This window comes from Rissa tridactyla, chromosome 3 (assembly GCF_028500815.1).
Source record: "Rissa tridactyla isolate bRisTri1 chromosome 3, bRisTri1.patW.cur.20221130, whole genome shotgun sequence".
NCBI lineage: Eukaryota > Metazoa > Chordata > Aves > Charadriiformes > Laridae > Rissa > Rissa tridactyla.
This window is the reverse complement of record NC_071468.1, coordinates 35,888,867-35,913,018: the sequence shown is the minus strand read 5'-3', so window position 1 is coordinate 35,913,018 and position 24,152 is coordinate 35,888,867. Positions and strand designations below refer to the sequence as shown.

Here is a 24,152-nt window from a genome sequence, read left to right as displayed (position 1 = left end):
TGGTTCAAAGGTAGTTACTCATCTCTTTGTGCTGCCAGGCACTGAGTCAGCCCTCAAGAACACCTCCATTCATCATTCTAGGGGAATGTATTCCTCGGCTGCAGGAGCTGAAGTCACTGTTTAGTCGAAATGGCTGGTCTCCCCAGGACTGGGATCATTTGTGTTGGCAGAGAATATGGAGATGATTTTTTGATGACAGTGATATCAGTCTTAGTCCCGGTGTCCTATTTTGAACAGTGCTGGTGCACACTCTGGTACTAGTCCATAAGCTAACGCAGAATTTGTAGTTATCTCTGTTGGAATGAGTATTCTTGCTGTTAATTGGATTGTAACACACCTGGGTCTAAAGACCACAGCCTCATTTAAGTGTGGTGTGAATGGTAGGAAAACATGAATTTGTTATGAAATAGGCTAGTCAATTGATAGGTCCTGTTAGTTCACAATGGTATGAGAAGTGGGCAGATTGTTATGGCAAACTCGCTTGAGGGAAGCCTTTGATGTTTTGGTGGACAAAGTCCAGTCTGTTTTTACAACTTGTTTGTGAGACCTTTTGGATGTAAGCATTTGTGATTTTTACCACACCTGTTTTGGTTGAAATCTTTGGGGCTGCAAGTATCCAGTTTGCTTAGGTTGAGAGTTCAGCAGAGACTCCTTTTGATGGAATAAAGCTAGATAGTATTTGGCCATGTCAAGTACTGTGCATATGCAGTGAATGCTCAGCAGTATATTGAGTGCTGTCCACCAGAAAAGCAGAGATACCTTGGAAAGAATTTTGAAACTACAAAGTATCTCCATTGCACCACCATGTGGTGCAACGAAGCTGGTGAGGGGTCTGGAGCGCAAGTCTACAAGGAGTGTCTGAGCGAGCTGGGGTTGTTTAGCCTGGAGAAAAGGAGACTGAGGGGAGACCTTATCGCTCTCTACAACTACCTGAAAGGAGGTTGTAGAGAGGTTGGGGTCAGTCTCTTCTCCCAGGTAGCAGGTGATAGGACAAGAGGAAACAGCCTCAAGTTGCACCAGGGGTGGTTTAGACTGGATATTAGGAAAAAATTTTACACGGAAAGGGTTATTAAGCATTGGAACAGGCTGCCCAGGGAAGTGGTTGAGACACCATCCCTGGAGGTATTTAAAAGATGGGTAGACATAGTGCATAGAGATAGGGTTTAGTGATGTTTTTTGTCAGAGTTAGGTTGCTGGTTGGACAAGATGATCTGAAAGGTCCCTTCCAAACAAGGCAATTCTACGATTCTATGTAAGACACTTATGAGATTCGGCTCCAGTGTCTTTGGATTATTCAGCATTTTGGATTATTGACATCCCTGAGATGATGCAGCCTAGCTTTGCATGAACATTTAGTTTTATCCACACTTGAGCTATCATGTAGTGAAGTGAAGGTCTCACTAACAGGTGTTACAGGATTTTCAGTGTTTTTATTAGTATCTTGGACAGGAAAAGGTTTCTCAGAAATAAAATCTCCTTTTAATACAGAGACTTACTTCGATACAGAGACTCCATTAATTATAGGGAGCCAACTGGGATTTCAAGCCAGACGGAGCTTCTTCCAGACAGGAGGAGGAAGCTAATCTGTGTGATGGCAATAGCCAGTTGGCTTATGGTTTTATGTGACTATGTAACACCACTTGCCTGAGTAAAGCTTTGGTGCAAGAAAAGGGTGGTCAGTGTTGGGGTAGTATCAAGGAAATTGTTGCCTGGCTGTACTGTTGTACAATTTCCTCTACTAATCCTGTCTTTAGTGTGATGGAAGGATCAACCAAATGTGTATAGGCAAGTCCTCCACCCCCTCGCCTATCATTCAGCCATTACTCAGCTTTGTTAGGAAGCCAACACAGACAACTTTCATTACAGAGAGAGGTAAAACAGCTCGATCAAGAATCCAGTCAGTCTCCAAGTGTTCACTGTGTTTGATTCATCTCTCCAGGCATTGTGCATGGATTGTAACAGACTGTACCAAAACATGTTCCACACCAAGAGTAAGGCAAGTTAAATCCCATCCAGTTTATTTTTTTTATGAAAGTTACTATATTCTTCTCTGTTGGGTTCTGTTGTGCCCAGAGTACTACATAGGAGGAAGGCAGGTAGAATCTTGCTTAACTTTAGAAGTTTTGGATGAGAATTATCTGATCTAATGACCCCTTGGCGTTGGCTGACTGTTCTGTCACAGAAGGATCCTTAGGATGCCTCACAGAGAAAGGCATAGGAACCTTTGTAAGCTCCTTCACGATGAACACAGATGGGAAGAATTAATTGAGACCTTCTTCTCTGGCCTTTTCTTCTCTGTGTGTTCCTTGAATGTGTTGCTTAATTGGGTCTAAAGACTTTTGGACGGTTTTTCAGCTCATTAACTTCTTTCAAACTAGCTTACATTTTATGTTCATTCTCTCATTTTGAAACTATGAACTGCTGTAGTGAATCTTTGACTCTTGTTTCTCTAAGTTTTGCTCACTTTTGCAGCATCTCTTCAGTGGTTACATTTGAATTGGATCCTGTACACGGGTTAGGCCAAACCAAGATTTTATTCTTTTCTTCTGAATTCCTGATGAGCTGATCCATGAAGATGTTGTTAATTGCGTCTAAAAATTCTGTTTTACTGTTGTGCTGTTGTTTGTGGGTAATTGAAATTTCCTATTAGTATCGTTTCCTGTCGTCGTGGCTTCAGTGATATGGAAGCTGTCACAATCTTGGGCAGCTTGTTATATAGTCCTAGTGCTGTGTTTCTTCTACTTTGCATGAAATTATAGTTCACAGAGATGCTCTGTTAGTGATTGATATGGTTAATTTGCTGATCTAATTTGAGAGGCCACTCTTTGAGAAGTCGCATCACTCCTCCACCAGGCAGTCTGTTTCATATCCAGGTTATTACACAGATCTTTCACAATCCTCCCGTTAGTTTTCCTTTTTCAAGGTAGGAATGATTTCTTCCTAATAACTCTGTATGAAGTTGGTCATTCTTTCTTCATTGTATTTCTTGAACTTGTAATGTTTCATAGAGAAGTACAGGTACTTCTGGTTTGTTTGTGTTGTGGTTTGGGCTGGACTGGCCGTTGAAACGCATGACAGATGCTCTCCCCCATCTCTCTCTCAAAGGAGAGGAGAGACAGAGAGAAAGAGACTTAGGAGTTTAAAAAAAGAAACTAACCTACTTTAATGAAAATACTAATAAAATAATAAAAAAGAAAATAACAAAATATATACAATATATACAAAACTGTATTGAGCTCCCAGGATGACGATCATGTCACCGGCAGGCACAGGGGAAGTCCCAGACAAGACTCAGTGACACATGGGAACTGTATTCCAGATTTGGAGTCAGGAATGTGCGGATCGACATCAAAGGCAGACAAGCAGGGTCCTCCTTGGACAATGGCCATTGAAGAAAGAGGGCTGACCCTTTCATCCCTCAGCTTTTATACTGAGCATGGTGCAGATGGGATGGGATACCCTGTTGGTCAGTTTTGGGTCATCTGTCCTGTCCACTCCTCCCCGCAGGTGCAACACCTCTATGCTTTTCCACTTCCAACCTTCCAACGGGGCAAATAATGAAGTTAGCTGACCTTGGTTGTTATAGCAATAAGTATAAGCAAGAGCCTGTCTGCATACCATTCCTTGGCATAAATTAGGAACAATGAGGTCTTATCACTCTAGGAGCAAGCAGTGTCTGGACAACATGACGTTAATTTCAGAGGTCAGTTAGTTAGAGGCTTAGCTGTAAAGTAAAATTACTGAACAGAAAATTGGTTCTGTTTCACCTCAAACCACGACAGGCTGCCTCCTCTGTTTAAGTGTTAGCAACTTTTGCTTTGTTCTTTTCTTGAGTGTGCTGACTTCACTAAAAGTGGGACTGCATCATTCAGAGCTGTATACTTTCTTTTCCAGTCTCCAATTTAAAAATTCTCTATTTGTAAGTGCCATCAACCTAGTTCCGTTAAGCTTTAAATGGAGATGTGTCTTCCATAGAGCTTTCTCTGTTCCAGTTTCTGACAACTATGAAGTCCCCTATGTTTATACCGTTTTCTGAGCCATGCACCAAAACTGTCGACTTCTCAGGCACCTTGTTCATGCAAACTGTTAGCAAAAAGTGTCAAGTTTTAGAGCATGAGAAAAATGCACTGTCATTTGTCACTCTGCCAGAATCACTGAATGGTTTGCGTTGGAAGGGAACTTTAAAGACCATCTAGTCCAAACCCCTGCCGTGGGCAGGGACACCGTCCACTAGACCAGGTTGCTCAGAGCCCCATCCAACCTGGCCTTGGATCTTCCAGGGATGGGGCATCCACAACTTCTCTGGGCAACCTGTTCCAGTGTCTCACCATCCTCACCGTAAAAATTTCTTTCTTATGTCCCTTTTTCAGTTTAAAGCCATTGCCCCTTGTCCTTTCCATAGCTAAGGTCACGATAACACAGAAAAAGTAAAATCCTTGATATGATATACATGATTCCAAAATATATTTATAACACAAAGAATGTTAAGTTCTTAAGAATTAGTCTAAGTACAGTTGTGGTACAGGAAACAGTCAACCAAGATCTAAATTTACAGACTGTAGGCAGTACTCCAGTCTTTACATCAGCTTCATAGTTAGAAAATTTACAATCTTAACAAATTTACAGTTTTTTGAAAGTCTCACTGTGATTCCACACATCCCCAGGATGCTGCTCAACTACTTTCTGAAACACTCTCCCAGATCACCTTGAAGCAAAGTTAATACTTTGGTAATGATCTTCAATGATCACCTCTGGACAGCAATATCTGAGTCTAGTATTCCTTTAGCTTTAAGTTCTTTTTAAAGTACTTTTAGAACACGACAATTTTGGGGAGTATAAAGTTAGATTTACTTACCTTTGGTGTTTACACTGGGAGAGTTCTTTCTTTAGACCATTTTACAGCCTATGTATGCTTCTGGAAAAGGTAGCAATCAGATACGTAAAATTGATGCATACTCTGATCTTATCTCAGTATCTCTGATACTGTTTTTATATGGATTCTGTTCTGTTTCTGCACGGTGGAAAAGGATGGCTGTAGAATTGATGATCTTGTCCAATTAATAATTATGGTGAAGCAGAAATATATTTATTTACTGGAGCAAAAGCTCTGGTGTCTGTCTTGCTTCCTATACTAGAACCTTGAAGCTCTAAAGTGGAGGACAACTGCTGGTCACCACAGTCCCAGCTGTGCCTCCTTACTGCTTTGAACAGCTTTTGTTGTTGTTATATAATGCCTGTTTGGGAATTCCAGCTGTTGCACACATGCAGCTCCTTAACAAGAAGCCAACTCCCCCTCATCCCCCCTTCACTATTCCAGCAGCTTTTCACTGCGGGGTATGTTTTGCATCCTGAAGTATTTTCCTTCTGTTGCACTCTGGAGGGCTGTATCTATATATTTTTTTTTTTTGATGGACTATTTAGAAATCCAGTGAATTCCTAAATTGAATTGTCTTTTCATGTGGTTCTGGAAGTGAGATTAGAAAGAGATGTAACCCACAGCTGTACACTTGGAACATTTCGACTGGGAATTCAGGTGATAAAGACTGAAGAGAATGAGGTTGTAAAAGGAAAAAGAGGTGTATAAATTCAGTGATTTCCCCCCTCCCTTTCCTCCCACTCATTGCCAAATTCTGCTATTATTGAAAGAGTAGAGGGAAACTGCTAATTCTGTGTGCAGCACTCCTAGTGTAAGGAGTTAATTCAGGGTTGATTCCAGAGTAGTCAGTCTGTCAGTCCTTTCTGTAATAGCTAGTCTGTTTGGAGGGATGACATTTCATCCCCTTTTCAGTTTCCCATTGGAGAAGGGAGACACACATGTACTCTTCATAGCTTCCTCTTTCTATAGCTGGGCTGCTATTTTTTGGGGGGCGAGCAGGTTTTACTTCTGGCTGCTTTGGCTGATCAAGGTCTTAAAGGAAGAGGACATAGACACTTTTTTCATAGTCTTCCTGCCATTTTACCTTCAGGCACTTAACACGTCTTTGGAGAACTGTTTTGGGTGGACATTGCCATTTCTTCTTGGGTGCTACACTATTAGTGCTCCTGCATGTGGAGTCCATCAGACAAGTGAGAGGAAAGTACTGGGCTCACTGTTACGAATGCAGTTTTTCCCGAAATGTTTGCATGCTTGATGGCAAAGCCCCTTTTGGAGATGTCATAGGGGTTAATCTTCAGCCTGCTGGATTCTCTGGTGGAATATGAAGTGAAACAGGGTAACTGTGTAAACGCTATAGAGCTTCTGTACTGAATGGTTTAACTTTATCCAAGGTTAAGATCTAGCAAGGCCTAGTAAGTGTGGACAGACACCTAGAGTTCCTTTAACTTAACATCTAGGTTGCTGTGTACAGGGTAGCAGGATGTTATCATGTGTTGTCATGTAATGTGAACTGCAGCTGCTTTTTCTACATGATGCATAGTTCATTGATATCAGGATGAGATGTTATAGCTGCTTAATTGGTATTTACTTATATTGCGTTGTCATTGTTGAAAATGAAACAACAAATTTTCACTTTGGGAAATCTGTTCCTCTCTTGGAGCTCCTCTTCATTCATTCCTGCTTCTTGCAGTGTGTGTTTGGCCTGTATGAGCCTTGCACTGTAATTTCTGCCTATCGTTTACATGGCAAGATTGGAATCCTGGTTGAGGTATTACTAGTAATGATATTTTGAAAAAGGTAAATGCATTATCTGCTGTTTGTTTGCATTTTAACACTGTCTTTTTAAAAAGTTTAAACAGCAGCCACTGTTAACTAGTGTACTTTTTTGTAAATGCTTTCAAGTAGCTTTTTCTGAGAACAGCCATTTTAAAGTTATTCGTAGTAAACAAGGTTGTTCTAAGAAACGATAGAGCTTACAATTGTTTAAAAAGTAGCTATGGAAACTAGCAGATGATTCTCAATTTAAAATGAGTGTTCTTTGCTTTCATTGGCTGTGTTCCCTTCCTGAAAATGTCATGCTTCATGGGCACTCTACAGCATTTTCAATTAATTTAATTTTCTTTAAATGGGCAAAATATTCATCCTCATTAAGGTATGTTAGAGTTTTAAAATATAAAGCTGCCGTTTGCTTGGTTTTGTTTGTATTTTTTCTTTTTTTAAATTTATGCGATCATAATTAGAATATTTTTTCTCTTCCGAGCTGGAAATGTTAAAATCCACTCCTTTTCAAGTTTGGCAAAAGAAAGTTTCCTTCTTGAAACAAGACCAAGTGTGCCAAGTTTCAACTTTAGTCTTCTAAGCGGAAAGATTCTTCTCAGTATATGTTACCAAACGTGCTGAACGCTACAAGAGAGTTGTGTACCTGGGTGCAGAGGTGCAGAGTTTAGTAGGCTTAACTTTCAGTTTGTTAGATTACACTGCATCTCTGATACAAAAGCTTACACATTGCCATTTTACTTAGATCATGGCGTTTAAAAAAATACTTGAGTAGTCTGTTATTTTCTCTTTAAAGAGAAAGCAGGGGGGGAGATTCCTCCAGCCTAAAAGAATGAAACCAGAGAGGCAATAAAAGCTGGTGATTGCCACACAAGTCTTTCTATTCAGTCTGTGGTGGCTGTGCTGTTGTAGATACAAAATTCTGTGGGAACGCTTGTTCAATATTTCTCTTCCCACAAGTACAGTTCAAAGTCAAAGTTCCTTTTTGATGCTGAGAGGAGTAGATTATAAGCTCTGTGCATAATAGTTGTCAAGTTGCTCGACGTATCGAACTTGGTGTGGCTTTATTAAGTTTGTGTCTCTTGATAAGATTTGTGAAGTTCTAAAATACCAGTGCCTTATATTGGAAGTAGTTGCTATTCTGATTCAACACCCTCCTGGTACACAGACTATAATCTAGTTACAGTAATTGAAAATAGTTTGAAAACTACCCTAACTGTATAGAAAACAGAATGCGTGTGTACTTAAAATCTTTAGCTTCTTAACATGATCGTGCTTGCTAGAAAAGACTTATTTTTAGAGACTTTTAGCATGCTTGGCACAAGCTTTCAGAACTACTTTTTCAGCTGTAGCCTTAAACGCATGCTATGAGGAGCCATAGCTGGTTTTGACTGAGGGTATGGAACTCAGGTAAATAATTAGTTTCAGATTCAGTTAAACTATCACTTACAGTGATTGCCTTCTGAAAATGTAATATTTTAATTGTCAAACTTGTTACAGAGAATTGAAAAAATAATATGTGCCTCTTAGAAAATTCAGGTGTCCGCTCTTGGCTTGTCTGTTCCTTTCTGCTTCTCTTCCTCTTATCCCTCCTATGTTACTGGGGGGAAGAAAACCAAACCAAAATGAAAAAAACCCTATCCTGTATAGTTTAAATCAATTGTAATTGTTGTGCACTGTATTTATTGCAATTGTTCTCTAAATTGATTTAGAATTTAGTGAAATGGAATGATTGCAGTTTGCATGCAGTTCTCTGTTAGTTTCACATGAAGTTTTGGCATTCATAGGACCTGTAGTTAAGAACTCAAGTGATCAGTAGGCAGGAAGAATAGTTATGGCTGGAAGTGCAGCCAAAATTTTACCCTTTAGTGTGTTGTTTTAAAATATTGTTCTTTTGTTACCATTATGTGTTATTTCACAATTAATAATAAAGCACTTGGAACTGAGAAGCTGCAGAGCTTCATACAGTACAGAACAGCGCTAAGAACTGCAGCAGCTCATGCAGAAAACTACAGAACAGTTAATGCATATAAATTTAAAGGTACTTTTAAAGTAAAAAATATTCTCAACATCCAGCTGATTAATTTTAATTTTAGTAGGAAATTGCTGCATGTCCTATGCATCTGAAATCGGGTATTTTTTCAGGTGCTTGTGGGGTTTTTGTCTTCAGTTCTGTCAAGGAAGATACTTGGGATATTTCTTGGCTAAGTGTTAAGTGCATTTATCCTAGATCAAGGGTTAAGACGAAATGGAAAAAAGCTGCTCTTTAAGAACAAGTATGCACAGGAGAAATTATTTTGGTGTAACTAGGTTGTTTTAATTGTGAAAACAAGCCTCTATACTATAGCATTTTCTATCTCCATGTACGTAGAAATCTGTTTATGAGAAAAAGCTCCTTATAAGCTAAGAAGCAGCAGTCTGTAAGGATTATAAAAGGCCTGCCAGTCAGTTCTGCTTGTGACCATCCTAGATCCAATAACGTAGGCATATTACGGCTCCCGTGTGGGGGCTTCTTTATTTTCTTTTTTTTTAATTCCCCTAACCTTCTGTGTCATTCCCCACAGTTTGTTCAGTTGTGAAAGTATTGTCAGCAGAGGATCATCATTTGCCTACCAATAGTATCAGCACAGTCACCTATCATCCTCCTGAGCAGGGGAACTTTGGCAAGCCACCTCTGTGGGTAGGATACTCATGGCATCTCCCCATTGCTGATGGTTACAGAAAGCAAGTGGAGTGTTGACACCAATCCAACTTTATCTATCTCCCCTGAAAGGCAGGCTGCAGATTTAGAAAGCGTTTGTGGATGATTTGGCCATTTCCCGCAGAAGAACAGGAAGTGATCTCAAGATGGCACGCTGCCTGGCCAGCAGCAAGTACCAAGGACTTCTTGGACTTGCAGGATTTCCGTATCCTCTAGTCAGCTGAAAGGGCAGAACCAAGGCATTCATCACTCAAACCTGTTTTCTGTGGGTGAGCATAGTGCAGCTTAACAGTGTTTGCTCATTGCTTATGTTTTACATGACCAGGTGTACCTATAAACCGGGACCTGACAAGAGAGGATGGATGCATTTGACCAAGCTAAACCCAAAGTAGTATTTAAAGAACTGGAGATGAGCAGTGACTGCTCCGTCTTTCACTCTTTGTTCAAAAGTAGTGTGTTAAGCCCAGGAGTTCCAAACAGCTATGCCTTTCCATCATTAAATGGTGTATAAGGTTAGGTACCTATGGTATTTATTGCTGGAGCTTCTAAAAGTAGCACTGAGCAGTGAGTCCTGCCAAAGGACTCAGAAAGTGTCGAGGAATACCAGACAATTACAGGAATGTGTAAGTGCTGCAAACAGGAAGAAAGTGCATCACCATGATTCAAGGTAGTGAAGTGACTTGGAAACGTGGAATGTTGGTTTCACAGCAGTATCCACAGCTATCTGAAATCCTTGTTGCTTTACTAAGGTAGAGGTGGATTTTTGTCATACAGAACCAAGGACTGAAGCCTGTCTACAGGCTGTTTGGATGTGGGGCTAGCACAAGCCTCAACAAGGTCTGTTTGGCAGGAATGACAGTTTTCAAAAGTTCAGTGGAACAAGTTCTGCTGGGCTGCAGAGGGTGTGCAATTCACAAACCAGCTGGCACCACAGAATAGGATGTTTTACAGGCTTTTATCAGTGGTCCTGAGATGGTACTGAGTTATTTTGCTTATATTCCTACCATGACAAATTATCTCAGTAGATTTTGTTTGCAAGATGTATATGTTTTAGTATGTGCATAAGGTTGTTTGATCTGTTTTGCGATTCAACACGTATTAGCCTATGCAAATATTGTGAAGAATCAGTTTTGTGTTGGTTTTGGCAGTAAGTTGTCACTGTCACTCATCTGATTTGAAAATACAAATTTTGGTTTTGTGTAAAATTAAGATACCTGTTTTAGTAACAGAATGATTTTGGTTTTTTTTTTCTTTACAACCCCAAGTATACCTACATTAAGGATGATTTCTCAGTTCTGTGTCTGATTTTTAAAAAAATTGAAATCTTGTTTTAATTTTCAAAAATTCCATAATAGAACTTATCCCTGTAGAGGGAAATGGTGTGCTTAGATTTTTGTTTTTTCATTGCATTAACAAACCTAGATATATCAGATGCTAGTTTAAAATGACACCATAAACTGATGAGTTTGTAGGTTTAAATTGCACATCTGAATTGTTTCACTGGGGAAGGTGCAGAAGGCTTTGATTTCTTTCCCCCCAGGAAATAAAGAGCACAAATGAAACAGCCATGAAAACCTTTTTTTGAAATAAAAATAATAATAATAAAGGTACTTTTAGGAGTTGTTTTTAATTTATTTTATGTGTTTAGGTTACTATGGTGCTTTAGCAACTTTAACCAACTTAAATTATATGTATTGATTGTATTCTTTAATTAGATGTGTTTATTTTTTAATTGATTGTGCGTGCAGTTCACTAACTAAACAGTATGTTATTTCCAGAAGCACAGTCTGCTTTTTCTGGTTTGCTGAGCAGTCACTGGGTGTTTTAAGATAATTTAAATTAGTTTAATATCTTTAGGAGTTCAAGCATGTATTTCTTTGAAGTCATTAATGAGGAAAGAAAAAGAACTAGCAGACACTCAATAACGAGGCATGCAAATCAAAAGAATGTGAGGAGAAGCTTCTAAACTGAGCCCTAAGGATGTAATTTCAAACACCTTATAACCTGTCCTTTTTATAGTTTAGACTCGTTGGAGTGACAGTATTCAGCTTATGTTTAAAAGAAATCCATTATGCAACAGGGAAAAAAAAATGAAGTACCGTGAAATGTGGTTTACTGTTATGCCTGTGTATAATGCAAACTTCAGTGAGTTACAATATATTCATAATATAATGTACCAAAATCTGTGAACCAAAACCAAGAACTGGGCCAGTGTAAGAAAGAAGGCATGTATAGCAACTGCATTTCCTCAAAATTTGCTCTGAAAAATAATTCTTATAACAAAGTTTGTAGTTCTAGGGAAAGAAAAATTTTGCATCTAGAGAAAGAAGCAAAGTGAATTTTTGAGGAGAAATCGGAGACATCCTTAAAAACCAGAGGAATGCCTCACAGACTTCAAATTTACCTACTGCAAATAGGAAAACAAGCTATTCCTAGACCTCTGGAATGCAGTCTGGGCTTTTGGTCACAGTATATTTTATTTTTTTTTTATTTTTTTTTAAAGTAGACAAAGTGGTTTGGAATAGGAGATCCAAGTCGTTCCAGACATTGTTGGTTCAGCCGTATGTCAGAAATTCTTCATAGCTGCTTTCTTGCAAGCTGAATTGAACTGTAGTTGGGCTTATTTTTATAACAAGGAATTAGATCGCTTTCATATGCTTTATCCCTGTGTTGATCATGGGATGAAGTCAGGGATACAGTGTTCTTTAAGTTTGTTTGCATTTCACTGCCTTCCGGGGTGACAAATGTGGGTAACGGGGGCTAGAGTCAGGAACAAAGAGGAATCTCTACTTTGGCATTCGAAGACAGGGTAAAGGCCGCTGAATGTAGCGTCTATGGGTTTTCAAAGGTGCAGAGCTGTGTTTGATAAGTAACAAAGTCCTGGGATGAAACGAGGGACAGCAATGAAATAAATGAGTTCTGCTGTTGACTTCAGTGGAGTCGGGATTTTATGCTAGTGTCTGGGGAAACAGATCGTATTAAAACCAGTTTAGCTGTTTCAGTATTCTTTTTAGCGTGTACCGAGCACTGTACAATCTTAAAACCTTTCACTGTTAAATACTTTCCAGCATCTTGCTAGATTGTGATGTAGATCATTGTTTTACAGATACAGAAGTGGAGAGGAGAAAAAAATGTGTGCCTATTCTAACTTTTTAATGCTAACTGTCTCTGGAGTAAACTGTATTGCTTAGTATAGCAAGATCAGTAGTAAAATTGACATTTCAAACGCTTTACCTTTCATCATTGACCTCAGTGTACTAGATAACCTTACCTTCTACCTAATTATTTTAGAAATAACAAGAGTACATCATTGTAATATTAATTATAACATTCATTGGGCTTGTTAGCAGTGGAATGGTGAGTCACGATTCAGTTGAAATCTATGCTCGCCTTTAGCCCTGTAATTTTTGCTGAAAATCGTGAACCTTTCTCAAACTATCTGGGTTTGCTTTCTGAAAGATTATTTTAACATTCAGTTTTCAAGCAACAAATCTTTCTCTAGTAGGATTAAGTTAAGCAAGTAAAGGAGAAAAAGACAACCTATTTTTAAATAAAGATTCTTTGTGTGCTGTTTTTAGATTTACTTGCTGTATGAGATGTTGTAGTGGTCTCTATATAAGCAAAGAGTTAGTGTTGATGTACTAAACTTACTTTTTCTTCCTTTAATATCTGAAGTTAAAAGGTATATATTGTACCTCTCCTGATTCTGGGATGTGAAGCCAATAGAGATACTACTTAAGTGCTGCTCCTGTGCAATTAGTCATGTAGGCAAATTTGTCTCTATCTGGTCTCCATTATTAAACAAGCCGATAAGCTGAAAAAAAAGTGTTTTGGTGGGCTTTAATTTTATTTTTTTTTTAATCTCTAATAGATGTATAAATAAAGCATGTTGATTTTTGTTGATCTGTTGTTAAGGTTCTTTCTGCAGAGGAATTTACCAGGTCATGACAGTGAATAAATGCTTTATTAGTTCCATTAGCTTTAGTCAGTTCTTTAGCTCTGCTGAAGTGACCTTTTTACGTCAGGGATCTTGTACTGACATGAACGGGATTAGAGCTACCTTCTATTTATCTTTTTAAGACGTTATACCGTGTAGGCACAAACATACAATTTCCCTGAATGTTATTTATCTGAAAATCCATGATGATAAAAACATAGTTATACTACATCATATGTATGCAGTTTTAATGAAAAAAAAAATTATATGTCTGAATTTCAAGAAACAACTAAAATTCACTAATAACTTTTGGAAATTGCTGTCTTCTTATACTACATGAGTTTGCGACCTTAATTACTTAAAAAATTGGTTTTGTGTGATATTATGTTCAAACTATTTGTAGATGTATGTGATCAGGCTTTGGAAGCTCCTGACCCGCAAAGTTAGACTCCTTGTAAGTGCAGCTGCTTGCTCTTGTCCCCCCTTTTCCTGGTTCTGCCCGCAAATGGAAACATTCCGTTTTTGAGATGACTTAAAACGAAGGATAATCTTTGTTGCTCAATTTTGTGGTATGAAAAAACAGATCATATGAGTTGTTTGTCTAGTTCAACTAAGAAAGAAGTTGTACATTTGAAAGTCTAGATGTTAAAAGTATTCTTGGCCTAATACAATATTATTTCTACCTCCAAAATTTTTCACCACTTAGCTTTTCCCCATCAGGTGTATAGCACAACATGTACTTCTGGTTTTGACTTGCATCACTTCCAGACTTCCCAGATGTGGCAGGGAGCATGCTGTTGTTGCATCACTTGGATTTAGGTGGCCACTGTGAAGGAGAACTTCGATAAACTCTTTAGTTTTGCTTTTTTTCCCCTAACTCTCCGTCTTTAGGATTGCTAAATTCTGTGGCATAATTTAGTAAGAGCAGTCCCTGGGGTGGTTCAGGGACTGTATTGTCTAGCCAGTACATTCTGTCAGAGCCGCTTGCTGCTCATTTAGTATCCCAAAAAGAGCTTCTGCTGAGAAATACATGTACTGAAGGTGGAGTCTGGATTTAATCTTGAAATTTTCTAGGTTTGACTGTCATAAAGTACTATGCATTTTATTCTTCTTGTCAAGTAAATCTAAGAAAGCCTTCAGTAAATGTGGTTAACGTGGTTACTCTGCAATAACCATCTGCCCATTCAAACACATGAAGACATAGTTTATTCTCATATAATGAGCACATGGCACTTAGTTAGTTGCTTACATAGTTGCTTATGTATGAAATCAGTTTGTGTTACAGAGGGATAAAGTGCTTGGACTTGCGCACTTGTTGGCACTTTCTTAGGAGGAGAAAATTAAGGTTTGTTTACATTGTTTATTATGTAGGAAACCGATATCCTTAAGCACAGGAATTTCTGATTTTTTTTTTTTCTGTGATCTCATAAGTGAATTTGAAATGTGCTCATCATCCATTTACATTGACATCCTTGGAAGTAATTATGATCTATAATATCTCGTGATAGTTCTTTCCATAAACTGATTCTGTAGTATGTGGAAAAAGTATTTCCTTTTTAGTCTAGAATTTTGTGCATTTCACTTTGAAGTAAGGGTTATTTTGTATCTTTCTGTTGTACATTCCCTAAAGAATTTTCCCTGGAACCAAACAGAGTCTGGCTTTTCCCTGCCTAGGCACTCCATGGATTCTTTAGCTTTGTTGGTATCAGTGTCTTTAAAAGCCTTCCTTGTTATTTTCCCTCAGCTCTTTACGCCCAGCAATGCTTTGAGTTTTATCTTTTAATCCAGTTTTGTATGCTCGTTTTGTATGAGGTTGATGCTAGAGTCTCTTAGTTGATTGGCTGTAGTCAGTATAGACATCAGTGATGTGTGTGACAAGTTCTGGTTGCTTCTGATGCACATTGCTATGTTGCTGGACTTCATCTACAGTCCAGGTACTCCGAGTCCTCCTCTCTTCCTTTCTATCTACTATTAATCATCTTGTCTTTTTTGTGCCTTTTCCTACTTGCACAGAAGTCTAACTTACGAACAGGTTTTAAATACATCATAGGTTTATAAACCTGTGATGAATTCCCTATTCCTGACCCCTTCTGAGAAGCTCTGCTTATACCAGTAAGGTCATACTTTTAAAACATTTCCTAGACATAACAAGCTGTAGTGACATAACATTTTTGCTACACAAAAATCTACACAAAAACTTGATGGTGTAGTTACTTGCTCATTGCATTATTTTTTTATAATCATGACTTAACCTGTCAGAATCTCAAGGGTAGACCAAGGTTTTAAGTTCTCTACTGGCATACTTACTTTTATTTAGTTATTAGATTCCTAAATTACAGACTTATCACAGAATCATAGAATGGGTTGGGTTGGAAGCGACCTTAAAGATCATCTAGTTCCACCCCCCTGCCCTGGGCAGGGACACCTCCCTCTAGACCAGGCTGCTCAAAGCCCCATCCAATCTGACCTTGAACACTTCCAGGGATGGGGCATCCACAACTTCTCTGGGCAACCTGTTCCAGTGACTCACAGTAAACAATTTCTTCCTAGTATATGATCTAAATCCCCCCTCTTTCAGTTTAAAACTGTTACCCCTTGTCCTGTCGCTACACTCCCTGATAAAGAGTCCCTCCCCATCTTTCTGTAGGCTCCCTTTAGGTACTGGAAGGCTGCTATAAGGTCTCTCTGGAGACTTCTCCAGGGATTTAAGACTTCTGCTTAATTTAGACAAGGCCGTAAGTGTATTCTCAGAATTAATTTATCTTGTATAAATATATGCTTGCTAGTCTGGAAGACCAAATTAGATTTGAGGGTTTTCTGAATTACTGTAACAGAATTTCATATAATTCTGTTACTTATTTAGCAGAAGTGAGGTATTACCAAACCATGTATGTGTTGGTAGACTTCAAAAGGACATACCATAATTAATATATGCCCATGAAAAAAAGTGTATCTGTTCTGTTCCATTCCATATCTTTGACCATTTTAAGCTTGCAACACTGTTCTATAATTTAGGATTTCTTAGTAGGGTCTTGTAAGATAAGTCTTCAAAGTCTTTTTCAAATTTCAAATAAATTATATCAACCAACTGGGCTCTTTGTCTGCTGTTTTGTTTAACATGCTCAGGAATTTGAGTAGATTAGTGATGCATGGTTTTGCTTTGCAGCAGCTGTGCTCATTTGCCTTTATCGTGTAACATCAATCGTGGGAGTTTATGTTTCTATTTTTAATTGTCATTTCAGCATACTTTTCTAATACCAAAGTTCGTCTCACAGATTAGAAATTATCACTAGTTAATGTGTCTTTATCAGAGTAATTTTTTTTACTGCACAGTGTCAGTGTAATATTCAGTAACATACCACTAGACCTATGAAAACAAAAGTGATTTTTCTGTAGAAAATGTAATGTGAAACAGGGAGGGGATATCATGTGCTAATTTTACTAAAGATTATGTATTGATCAGAGCTCTGGTTAAGTAAGCTTGCCATCAACTAATGAATTTCATCTTAACTCACTGTTGTAATGTAGTGGATGCCCAAAGGTCAAATTTTTAATGCAAATATTTGTGATATTGGCAGCCATTCTTTTAAAAGCTGAATTATTAAAGAGTTTGATACCTTCCCTGATTTCCAGAAGACACTGACAAAGTATCTTACATGAATGTAGTATTATCAAATGTAGTGTCCTGTAAAAAAAACAAACCAAAAAATAATCAACAAAAGCAGGTCAGAAAGAGCAAGTTATCAACACACCTAGAGTTTTTGTTTTGGGGTTTGTGATGTTTTTTTGGTTTTGTTTTTGTTTTTTTTTTTTTCTTCCTTGAACTTTGCTAATAAGAGGTGCCTGACAATTTGAAGTTATATGTATGTCTGAGAGCCTGTAAAAAATAATTTGGATATCAAATTAATTGATCTGAATTCATGAAGAGCTTCACTGGTTAAGTGTTGGTGAAGGTATGCATAAGACAATAAATCATTTGTAGCTCCTAGTTTTTCATTTGGTGAACAGTGAAAAGGGAATTTTGTAAGTTGCTGTTACTGTGAGACTAAAGACTTCTGTTGTTTCTTGTTCATCGTTCTCATTTCGGATTTTGCTAGTCTTCACGCATACCGTTTCCTTAAGTGTTGGTTTATTTTGAGGATAGTTAAGACTTAATACTCTAAGAAGATTTTTTAGGTTTGCATCAGTTGTACCTCGATGGCATTTTGGGAGAGGGGAGGAACAAACTTTCTGTGCTTATTCTAATGAAAGGATCTAGTAGGCAAGCTTTCCTTTTTCTCACTGATAGAATTACCACTTACATAATTTAATTTCTTTTCAGAAGTATTCTTCAAGTTTAATCTTTAAATGCTCTATTATATGAGAAATACTTGTCTGCTGTTGCATAACTTGCAAGAACTGTAGCTTCCATCGAGTTGTGCATCTGAGCACCTGTATTTCTGCTCTGTATCTGAATATTCAACCAACCGATACCTTTCATTTGCCGTAAGATCCTTTTCTACTTTTTGACACCTAGGAAACAAATAATTGCTAATGATTCTGGAAAAATCAGTGTACCTCTTCTCTTTAGAAACCTGTTCATAAATTTACACATTTCGGTTTGTGTTGTATGCAGAAGATGGAATGAATCAACGGAGTCGTAGTTGTGCTTAGTGTGAAAACACTCTTTGTTTCACAGAGCTTTCATTCAGCTATTACAGCAGCTTATGCTGGCAAAAGGGTTCTAAATAATGAGTAATACAGTTGAATCTGCAAACAGAGGGCTAACTTTATTAGCAAACACTTAAGAATAGATAATCCCTGAAAGTGTCTTCAACAAGGATTTTACCACAAAAATTACGTTTATGTTGGTCAGAACTGGTATTTGTGGATAACAGTTAATGTTTTACATTTCTGTGGGAAACTTTACAGATAATGTTGATTCTCTGTTTACCTTTTTTTTATCTTGGCATAGAATAAAGATTTATAGTATTACTTCCTTTACGAATCAAATCAACTTGATTATGATCAACTAAGATCTCAACTATGGTATGGAAAACATCTTAACCTCTAAAGGTGTAAAAAAAGTAAAAATGAATAAATTGAAGGCACTTTTTGAAAACAAATTAGTCATATCCAAACCATGATCTTTGCAAATTTTTGCCTGGGGAAAAACGTATCACAAAGTCAAGGCAAGTTTATAATGAAAATATTAATGCAACCCTAGTTATTCTAGGGCAGGCAGGTCTCAGTGCTTGTTTTGCAGTACTTGCACTGTATTTCAGGAACAGGATTTTTAATTATGCATTAAAAAATACCTTTTTATATGTAAAATCAATTTTGTGCAGAATTCTTGCAATAGTGAAAAGAAAGAAAAGCTCTCTTTCATCTCTTGTGACGGGCAGGACATTGTGAAATAGGCCATGCTTCATTAATGTTGGGTATGATAATGTAAAGGGCTTTGAAGAAATCCCATCTGTTCATCATCAGCTGGGAAGTTAAACTTTTTCATGTATCTTAAAAAAAATCAGAGCAGCAGTGTAAGGAGGAAACAGCTGGCAAAGGTCAGTCTGAACTAGCAACCGAATTTTAATAATTTACGGGGGGGGTGGGGGGTAGATTTAGTTCTGTTTTCATGCCTTTCAAACTGTCCTGCATATTTTCTTTATTATCTCATAATTTTAGAAAATGCTGGATTTTCTTCTTCTTTTGACTTTGTTGTGAGTTTGAGAGGAGGTGGTGAAGAAGGAATTAATTTGTAGGTTTGTATAAAATGATTGTGTTAGCAATTCAGATTTTTTTTTTTCTAAGTATTGCTAGCTAGGAGCCAAGCATGGGAGCATCAGACTTACAGTAAATAAAATGAAGAAAGCAGCCTGAGTCAGGCTTGTCTTATTTAGTCTAGACAGTACTTTTCTTGCCAGACGTTGCTGGTCTCATTTCTACTTGTCGGAGTTACTCTGATACATTGCATTCCTGGTTTGCTTTTATCAAGCAAGAGAGCTTTCTTTTGCATGATAGTTAGCTGCAAATGTTTATTCTCCCTCTATAGTGCTGTTGTAGCCTTATATGTATTTATCATAGTGTTTGTTGAAAATGCAGTTAGGCATTTGTTTGCCTAATGTACGGTTCAGCAATGGAAAATTTTTGTCAAGTTTATTAAGTTAATGTCAGTTTTGCCCATCCAATTACAAACTACCAGATAAATTAGTGACATAAGCCTGTTTAATGCAAAAATCTTATGTAGTCTTGGCTGTTTAGAGCAAAACTTGAAGACTGGAACTAACAGTTGCGTCTTTTTAACTAATATTACAGGGATCATTAGTAGTACTTGAATATTTTGTATTGCAGCTATGCCCAGGGGTTCCACAGAATTTGCGCAGCATTCAAATGTGCAGTAAGCTACAGGTTAAAGTTGGGAAGCAATAAAATACCTTCAGTTGCAGTGATGGTTGTTATTAATCGATAAGAACTATTTATCTCTTAATATTCAGTATAGTGCCCATGAGTTGATGAGTATGCCTTTTGTTTCTTTGTTTTACGTTATAAAAACCTGGTTTAGAGAGTCTGTGACCTACTTGGAGTATCATCGTGTGGGCTGTGGTAGCAAGATAGCACCAGCTATTCTTAGTGGTCTTGAACCTTGAGTAGTGTTGTGAAGAAATAAGTCTATCCTGCTACTTATTGTTTTTTTAATTTGGATATCAAACACTGGGAATAGATGAAAACACTCAGTGCCTAGCATTGTTACCCTGGTGTATTCTGAACAGAGATTAAACTGCCTGGACCATTTGCCTTGTGTCAGCTCAATGAACCTGTGCATAATAGTAGGCTTAGCTTTTGCTTTTGTGCCAGGGGCCCCTGGGGCAGGTGATGTGACTTGGATACAGCACTTGGGCCCCCACGCAAAGACAGGACCAGCATAAGGGGCCCAGGCAGAGCTCCTGAACTTGGCAGAGGCCACCCTACAAGAAAGGGAAGAAGCAGTAGTATTTCTGGGCTGGCAGGAGGGTTGTTTGGCAAGCTGGCACCAATGGTCATAGCAACAACCACTGCTTTTTGGAGGATTGGGAATACATGATAGCAGAGCTGTTAGGATTGTTCAAAGACTCAACAGGGACTGGGTTGATGCTTGTTACCAAACTAGGCCTGAAGTGTTGGTGACATTTTACATTCATATTAATCATTTTCAGTGCTGACATATTACTTGCCTTCTCTCTGAGGCTCAGGCTCTCCTCTGTCTTCTGAGGTCAATTAGAAGGGATATTTCTGAAGATTTCTTTCACAGGGATCAATACAAGGAAAAAAAATTACTCCCCACTGTGTTGCTGAGCCCACTAGAAAGCATATCTTGTTATTTATAAGTCCTGCAGCACTGAAGGACCCCTATGTGCTGGTTGAGGGAGGAAAAAAAACAGGTCCTTCACTAGCATCTGTACCCAAGCCGTTGATATCAAAGCTACATGACTGGTCTCATATAGCTCCCATGATATAGTTAAGAGTAGTATACTTGATTCTAATGGAAGCTGCAGCATTTCAGTTAGCTATGCAATATCCTTTTGATTATGAACTAACATCTTAAAGAAGTAGGTCATGTTGAGAAGAATTTGAATATCAAAAGAACAGTCAGATCAGAGGGATCTCATAAATGCTTTGATGTTTGACCATATCAGCTCCTACTGGAACTGCACTTCTGGTGAGGAAGACCAGTCAAGCCGATCAGATGGCTGGCAAAAACCTGCTGCCAGTTAGCTTGCATCCACACTAGTTAGTAGTAGATGTCCAGTACCGGGCAACTTTTAAACATTTGGTGTACTTTTGTGTGTACCTATAGGTACAGACAGGCACTTAAATGGCAGCGTCTGCCCGTGTCCAGTCAAAGAAGATAACACTGTTAAATAAATATACCTTCTAATAGATTGCTGTAGTATCAACTACTATTTTGACCTCTGTCGCAGGCTGATTACACGTCACATGGGAAGAATTCAGTATAGACCCTCTTATGTCCAGGTACAGCAATGGATGTCCTTATACACAGGTGTCAAACAAGATCTGTAGAAAAAAATAGGTTGTGCAGGAAGGATTGTAAGTAACTCTTCAAAGAAATGAAATTCGTATGTAAGCAGTACTGAAGGCAGTGACTTCACCTTTATTGCAGGCTGAGGTCTTCCTGGTGATACTTCTTATCAGATTGTGTTGAATTCTGAGCCTGACCTCCAACATCCCTGAAGCTTCTCTTCAGATCTGCTAGTAGGAAACCTAAAGATAACATGGAAAGTAGAGTATTCTCTCTTAATCTAGGGAGGGTACTTTTACTGAACGTAATGAGACTGTGTAAGCACAGTTTTAGAAAAAATTGACTTGGAAATAGTCTTAGGAGTTATGTTTCTGTTGTATCTAAGTCCTAGAATGTCTCTGTTAATGAATGCACTTTTTCTCAAACTGATCCAAGTTAACAAGAGCATCTGTGTAGGACAAAACCCTATTGTGTGTTCTAACCACAAATACATTGGCTACAGCAGTTACTAAGCATCCTTGAATAACATGACTAAGGAATCAAGCATTTCTTTGGAGATAGAGGCTGGCTCAGGCTCCACATGTAGGAAAACAATACAGTAATCGTCCGACTTCTCACTCAGCTGAAACTGTTCAGTCCCACCGCTGTGGGGAAGTGCTGCTCAGCTGTTCTCTGATGTAGGGCCCATGCCTTCTTCTCAGAGGGCAGTTATTTACCCTGCAGAACTGTTTCTCTGCGGGATGGTTGTTGCAAATCCCATGACTTTCTCATTTTTCCACTTGGCAGGATGAATTTATCACAGACCCTTAGTTGAGAAGGAAGTGAGAGAGGCTTACAGCATCCCACTCTTTATGACTTCATTTGAGCAAAGGACACTGTAGTCCTGGTAGCCACTGTTATTAGGTTAGTAATTGATACTACTCTCTAAGGAACGTGAATCTCTACAGTGTGATCTAGGTTAGCTACAACTTCTTGAAGACTTGCTTAATAGCTTGTTTTATAGGTTTATAACTTGAAGGTGTGCTATTATTAGGCATTGGAATTCTACAGCCAAAGCGGCTTGCAGTTTCATTGCATGTGCTTAACAGCTGTGTGATTTGCTCCCTTGCTTGTTTACTGCTGGGTAGCACTGTGGAAGAGTGAAGGCCAGTTTGTCTGTTACTAAAGAAATGGTTCCTGCTGCTGGTGGTAGCTAAATAACCATGTTTTTTGAGAAGGGAATTTCTATTGAAAGTTGGCAAGGTCTTGTGCAGTGAGAAGCTGAGGTCTTAGGGAGGAATCTAACAATACAAGTAAGGAACTGGGACGGACAGAGAATCAGTGAGCTTGAAGGAATCATCTTGTTTAATAGGAAGGGGAAATAGTTTTGCTGTGAAAAAAGGCATGTGGTTATGGAACATTTGTCAGAGATGTTCAATGGTGCAGGATGGGGAAAATAATGTGGAGCTGGGAAACAGACCTTCTGATAAGATGGGAGACAGGCTGAAAAAGCAGAAGGACAGCACTGCTCTGCTCTGTTGCTAGAGGGGTATGGTGGGGTAGGGAACAGGGTTTCTGGGAACAGAGCAGGGAAAGTCAGTTGGGCGTAGGTTCTACTTTTAACATACCTGGTGAGAAATGGCAGTCTTAAGAAATTGAGAGAGGTTTAAATGCACTGGTGCTTCTCTAACCAGTCTGGAAAGCTCTGTGTGCTAACAACATTGAGCTCCAACTCATGATTTTGAGGAGGACTTTTTCCCATTACTCTCTGTTTTCTGTCCATGATACTTCTCTTGCTATGTCAAAAATGAAGTGATATAATCCCTATAGTTTTTATTTGTCAGGTGTTGGTTGAGCTGACAAGACGATGAGAATGCTAAATGCATAGGAAACTCGGTGCTAAATTGAAGGCTAGTAAGTTTCCCAAACTGTATTTTGAGAACTTGGAGTACAGATGGATTTGCTTTTAATTTTTTACCAGTAGTTTCTAAGTCTGATTTATTAATTCTTACATCATTCTGTCTCTTCTATTTTTTTTTTTTTTCCTAAAACAGGATGATACCCCTTTCGTCTCAGACACTGATGATGAATCTTCATCATGGCCAAACACAGGAGTATGTGATCAAACCTAAATATTATCCAGTAAAAAAAGTAATTTCAGGAGAACAGTCCACTGAGGGCTCGTTACCGCTGAGACTGGGCCAGGATCAACTTGCATCACCTTTTCAATGTGAGTACAAATGCAAAAAGCATACTCCCTTCTTTTTTCCGCAAAAGCTCCCCCTCCCTTTTTTGAAGATTTTGAAAATTTCTTTTGTTCACCTGAATTGCAGTAACACTTCTAGACAGAAAATAATCATTAAACATGAGATAATTCTTAGATTAGCAAATGCTCCAGAATTCTGCATCCTGTTGAGAGGCAAAATGGACTTCCTGGGTGAAGAAAAAAAATTGAATCTGATTCACTGCTGGAATATAGTGCTATTTCTAGATGATAGTTTTTCCTTCAGATAAAAGGTGCTTTGTGAGCACTTGCTAGAGTAGGCATAACCCTGAGTGCATCAGCGTAAGATGACAGTTCCCTTTACTTCATTATGATGGATACCCTTCTTGGAAAGCTGGAGTCCAGAATTGTGGTCTTATTGGTGACTATTTTTCTCTATATTTAATTAATTATGTGTTTATGAACTTCTGCACAGTATGGAGGCTGCATAAGAGTTTCTGCTTCATATTTATAAAAAAAAAGGATTGTGTAGGTGCCCAGCTTGTGGCCTTGGCTCATGCCCCATTGTGTGGGGAGCTTGAATACAAGTTTTGGCTTAAAAGATGAAGAGCTTGATGAATTATCGGTTAGGTATTACAGAGCGTCTGCTGGCTTGATTTGGAG

The 24,152-nt window shown here is 38.4% G+C and overlaps 1 protein-coding gene across 6 annotated transcripts in view; it reads left to right on the top strand.

The window, feature by feature from the left end:
- Positions 1-24,152, top strand: part of LTBP1 (latent transforming growth factor beta binding protein 1) — a 202,061-nt gene that overhangs the window by 26,762 nt on the left and 151,147 nt on the right. For all 6 annotated transcript variants that reach the window (XM_054196709.1, XM_054196705.1, XM_054196708.1 and 3 more), the window contains exon 4: positions 23,320-23,495. In XM_054196709.1, coding sequence (XP_054052684.1) covers positions 23,320-23,495 — 176 coding nt within the window. The remainder of the gene's footprint in view (positions 1-23,319; positions 23,496-24,152) is intronic.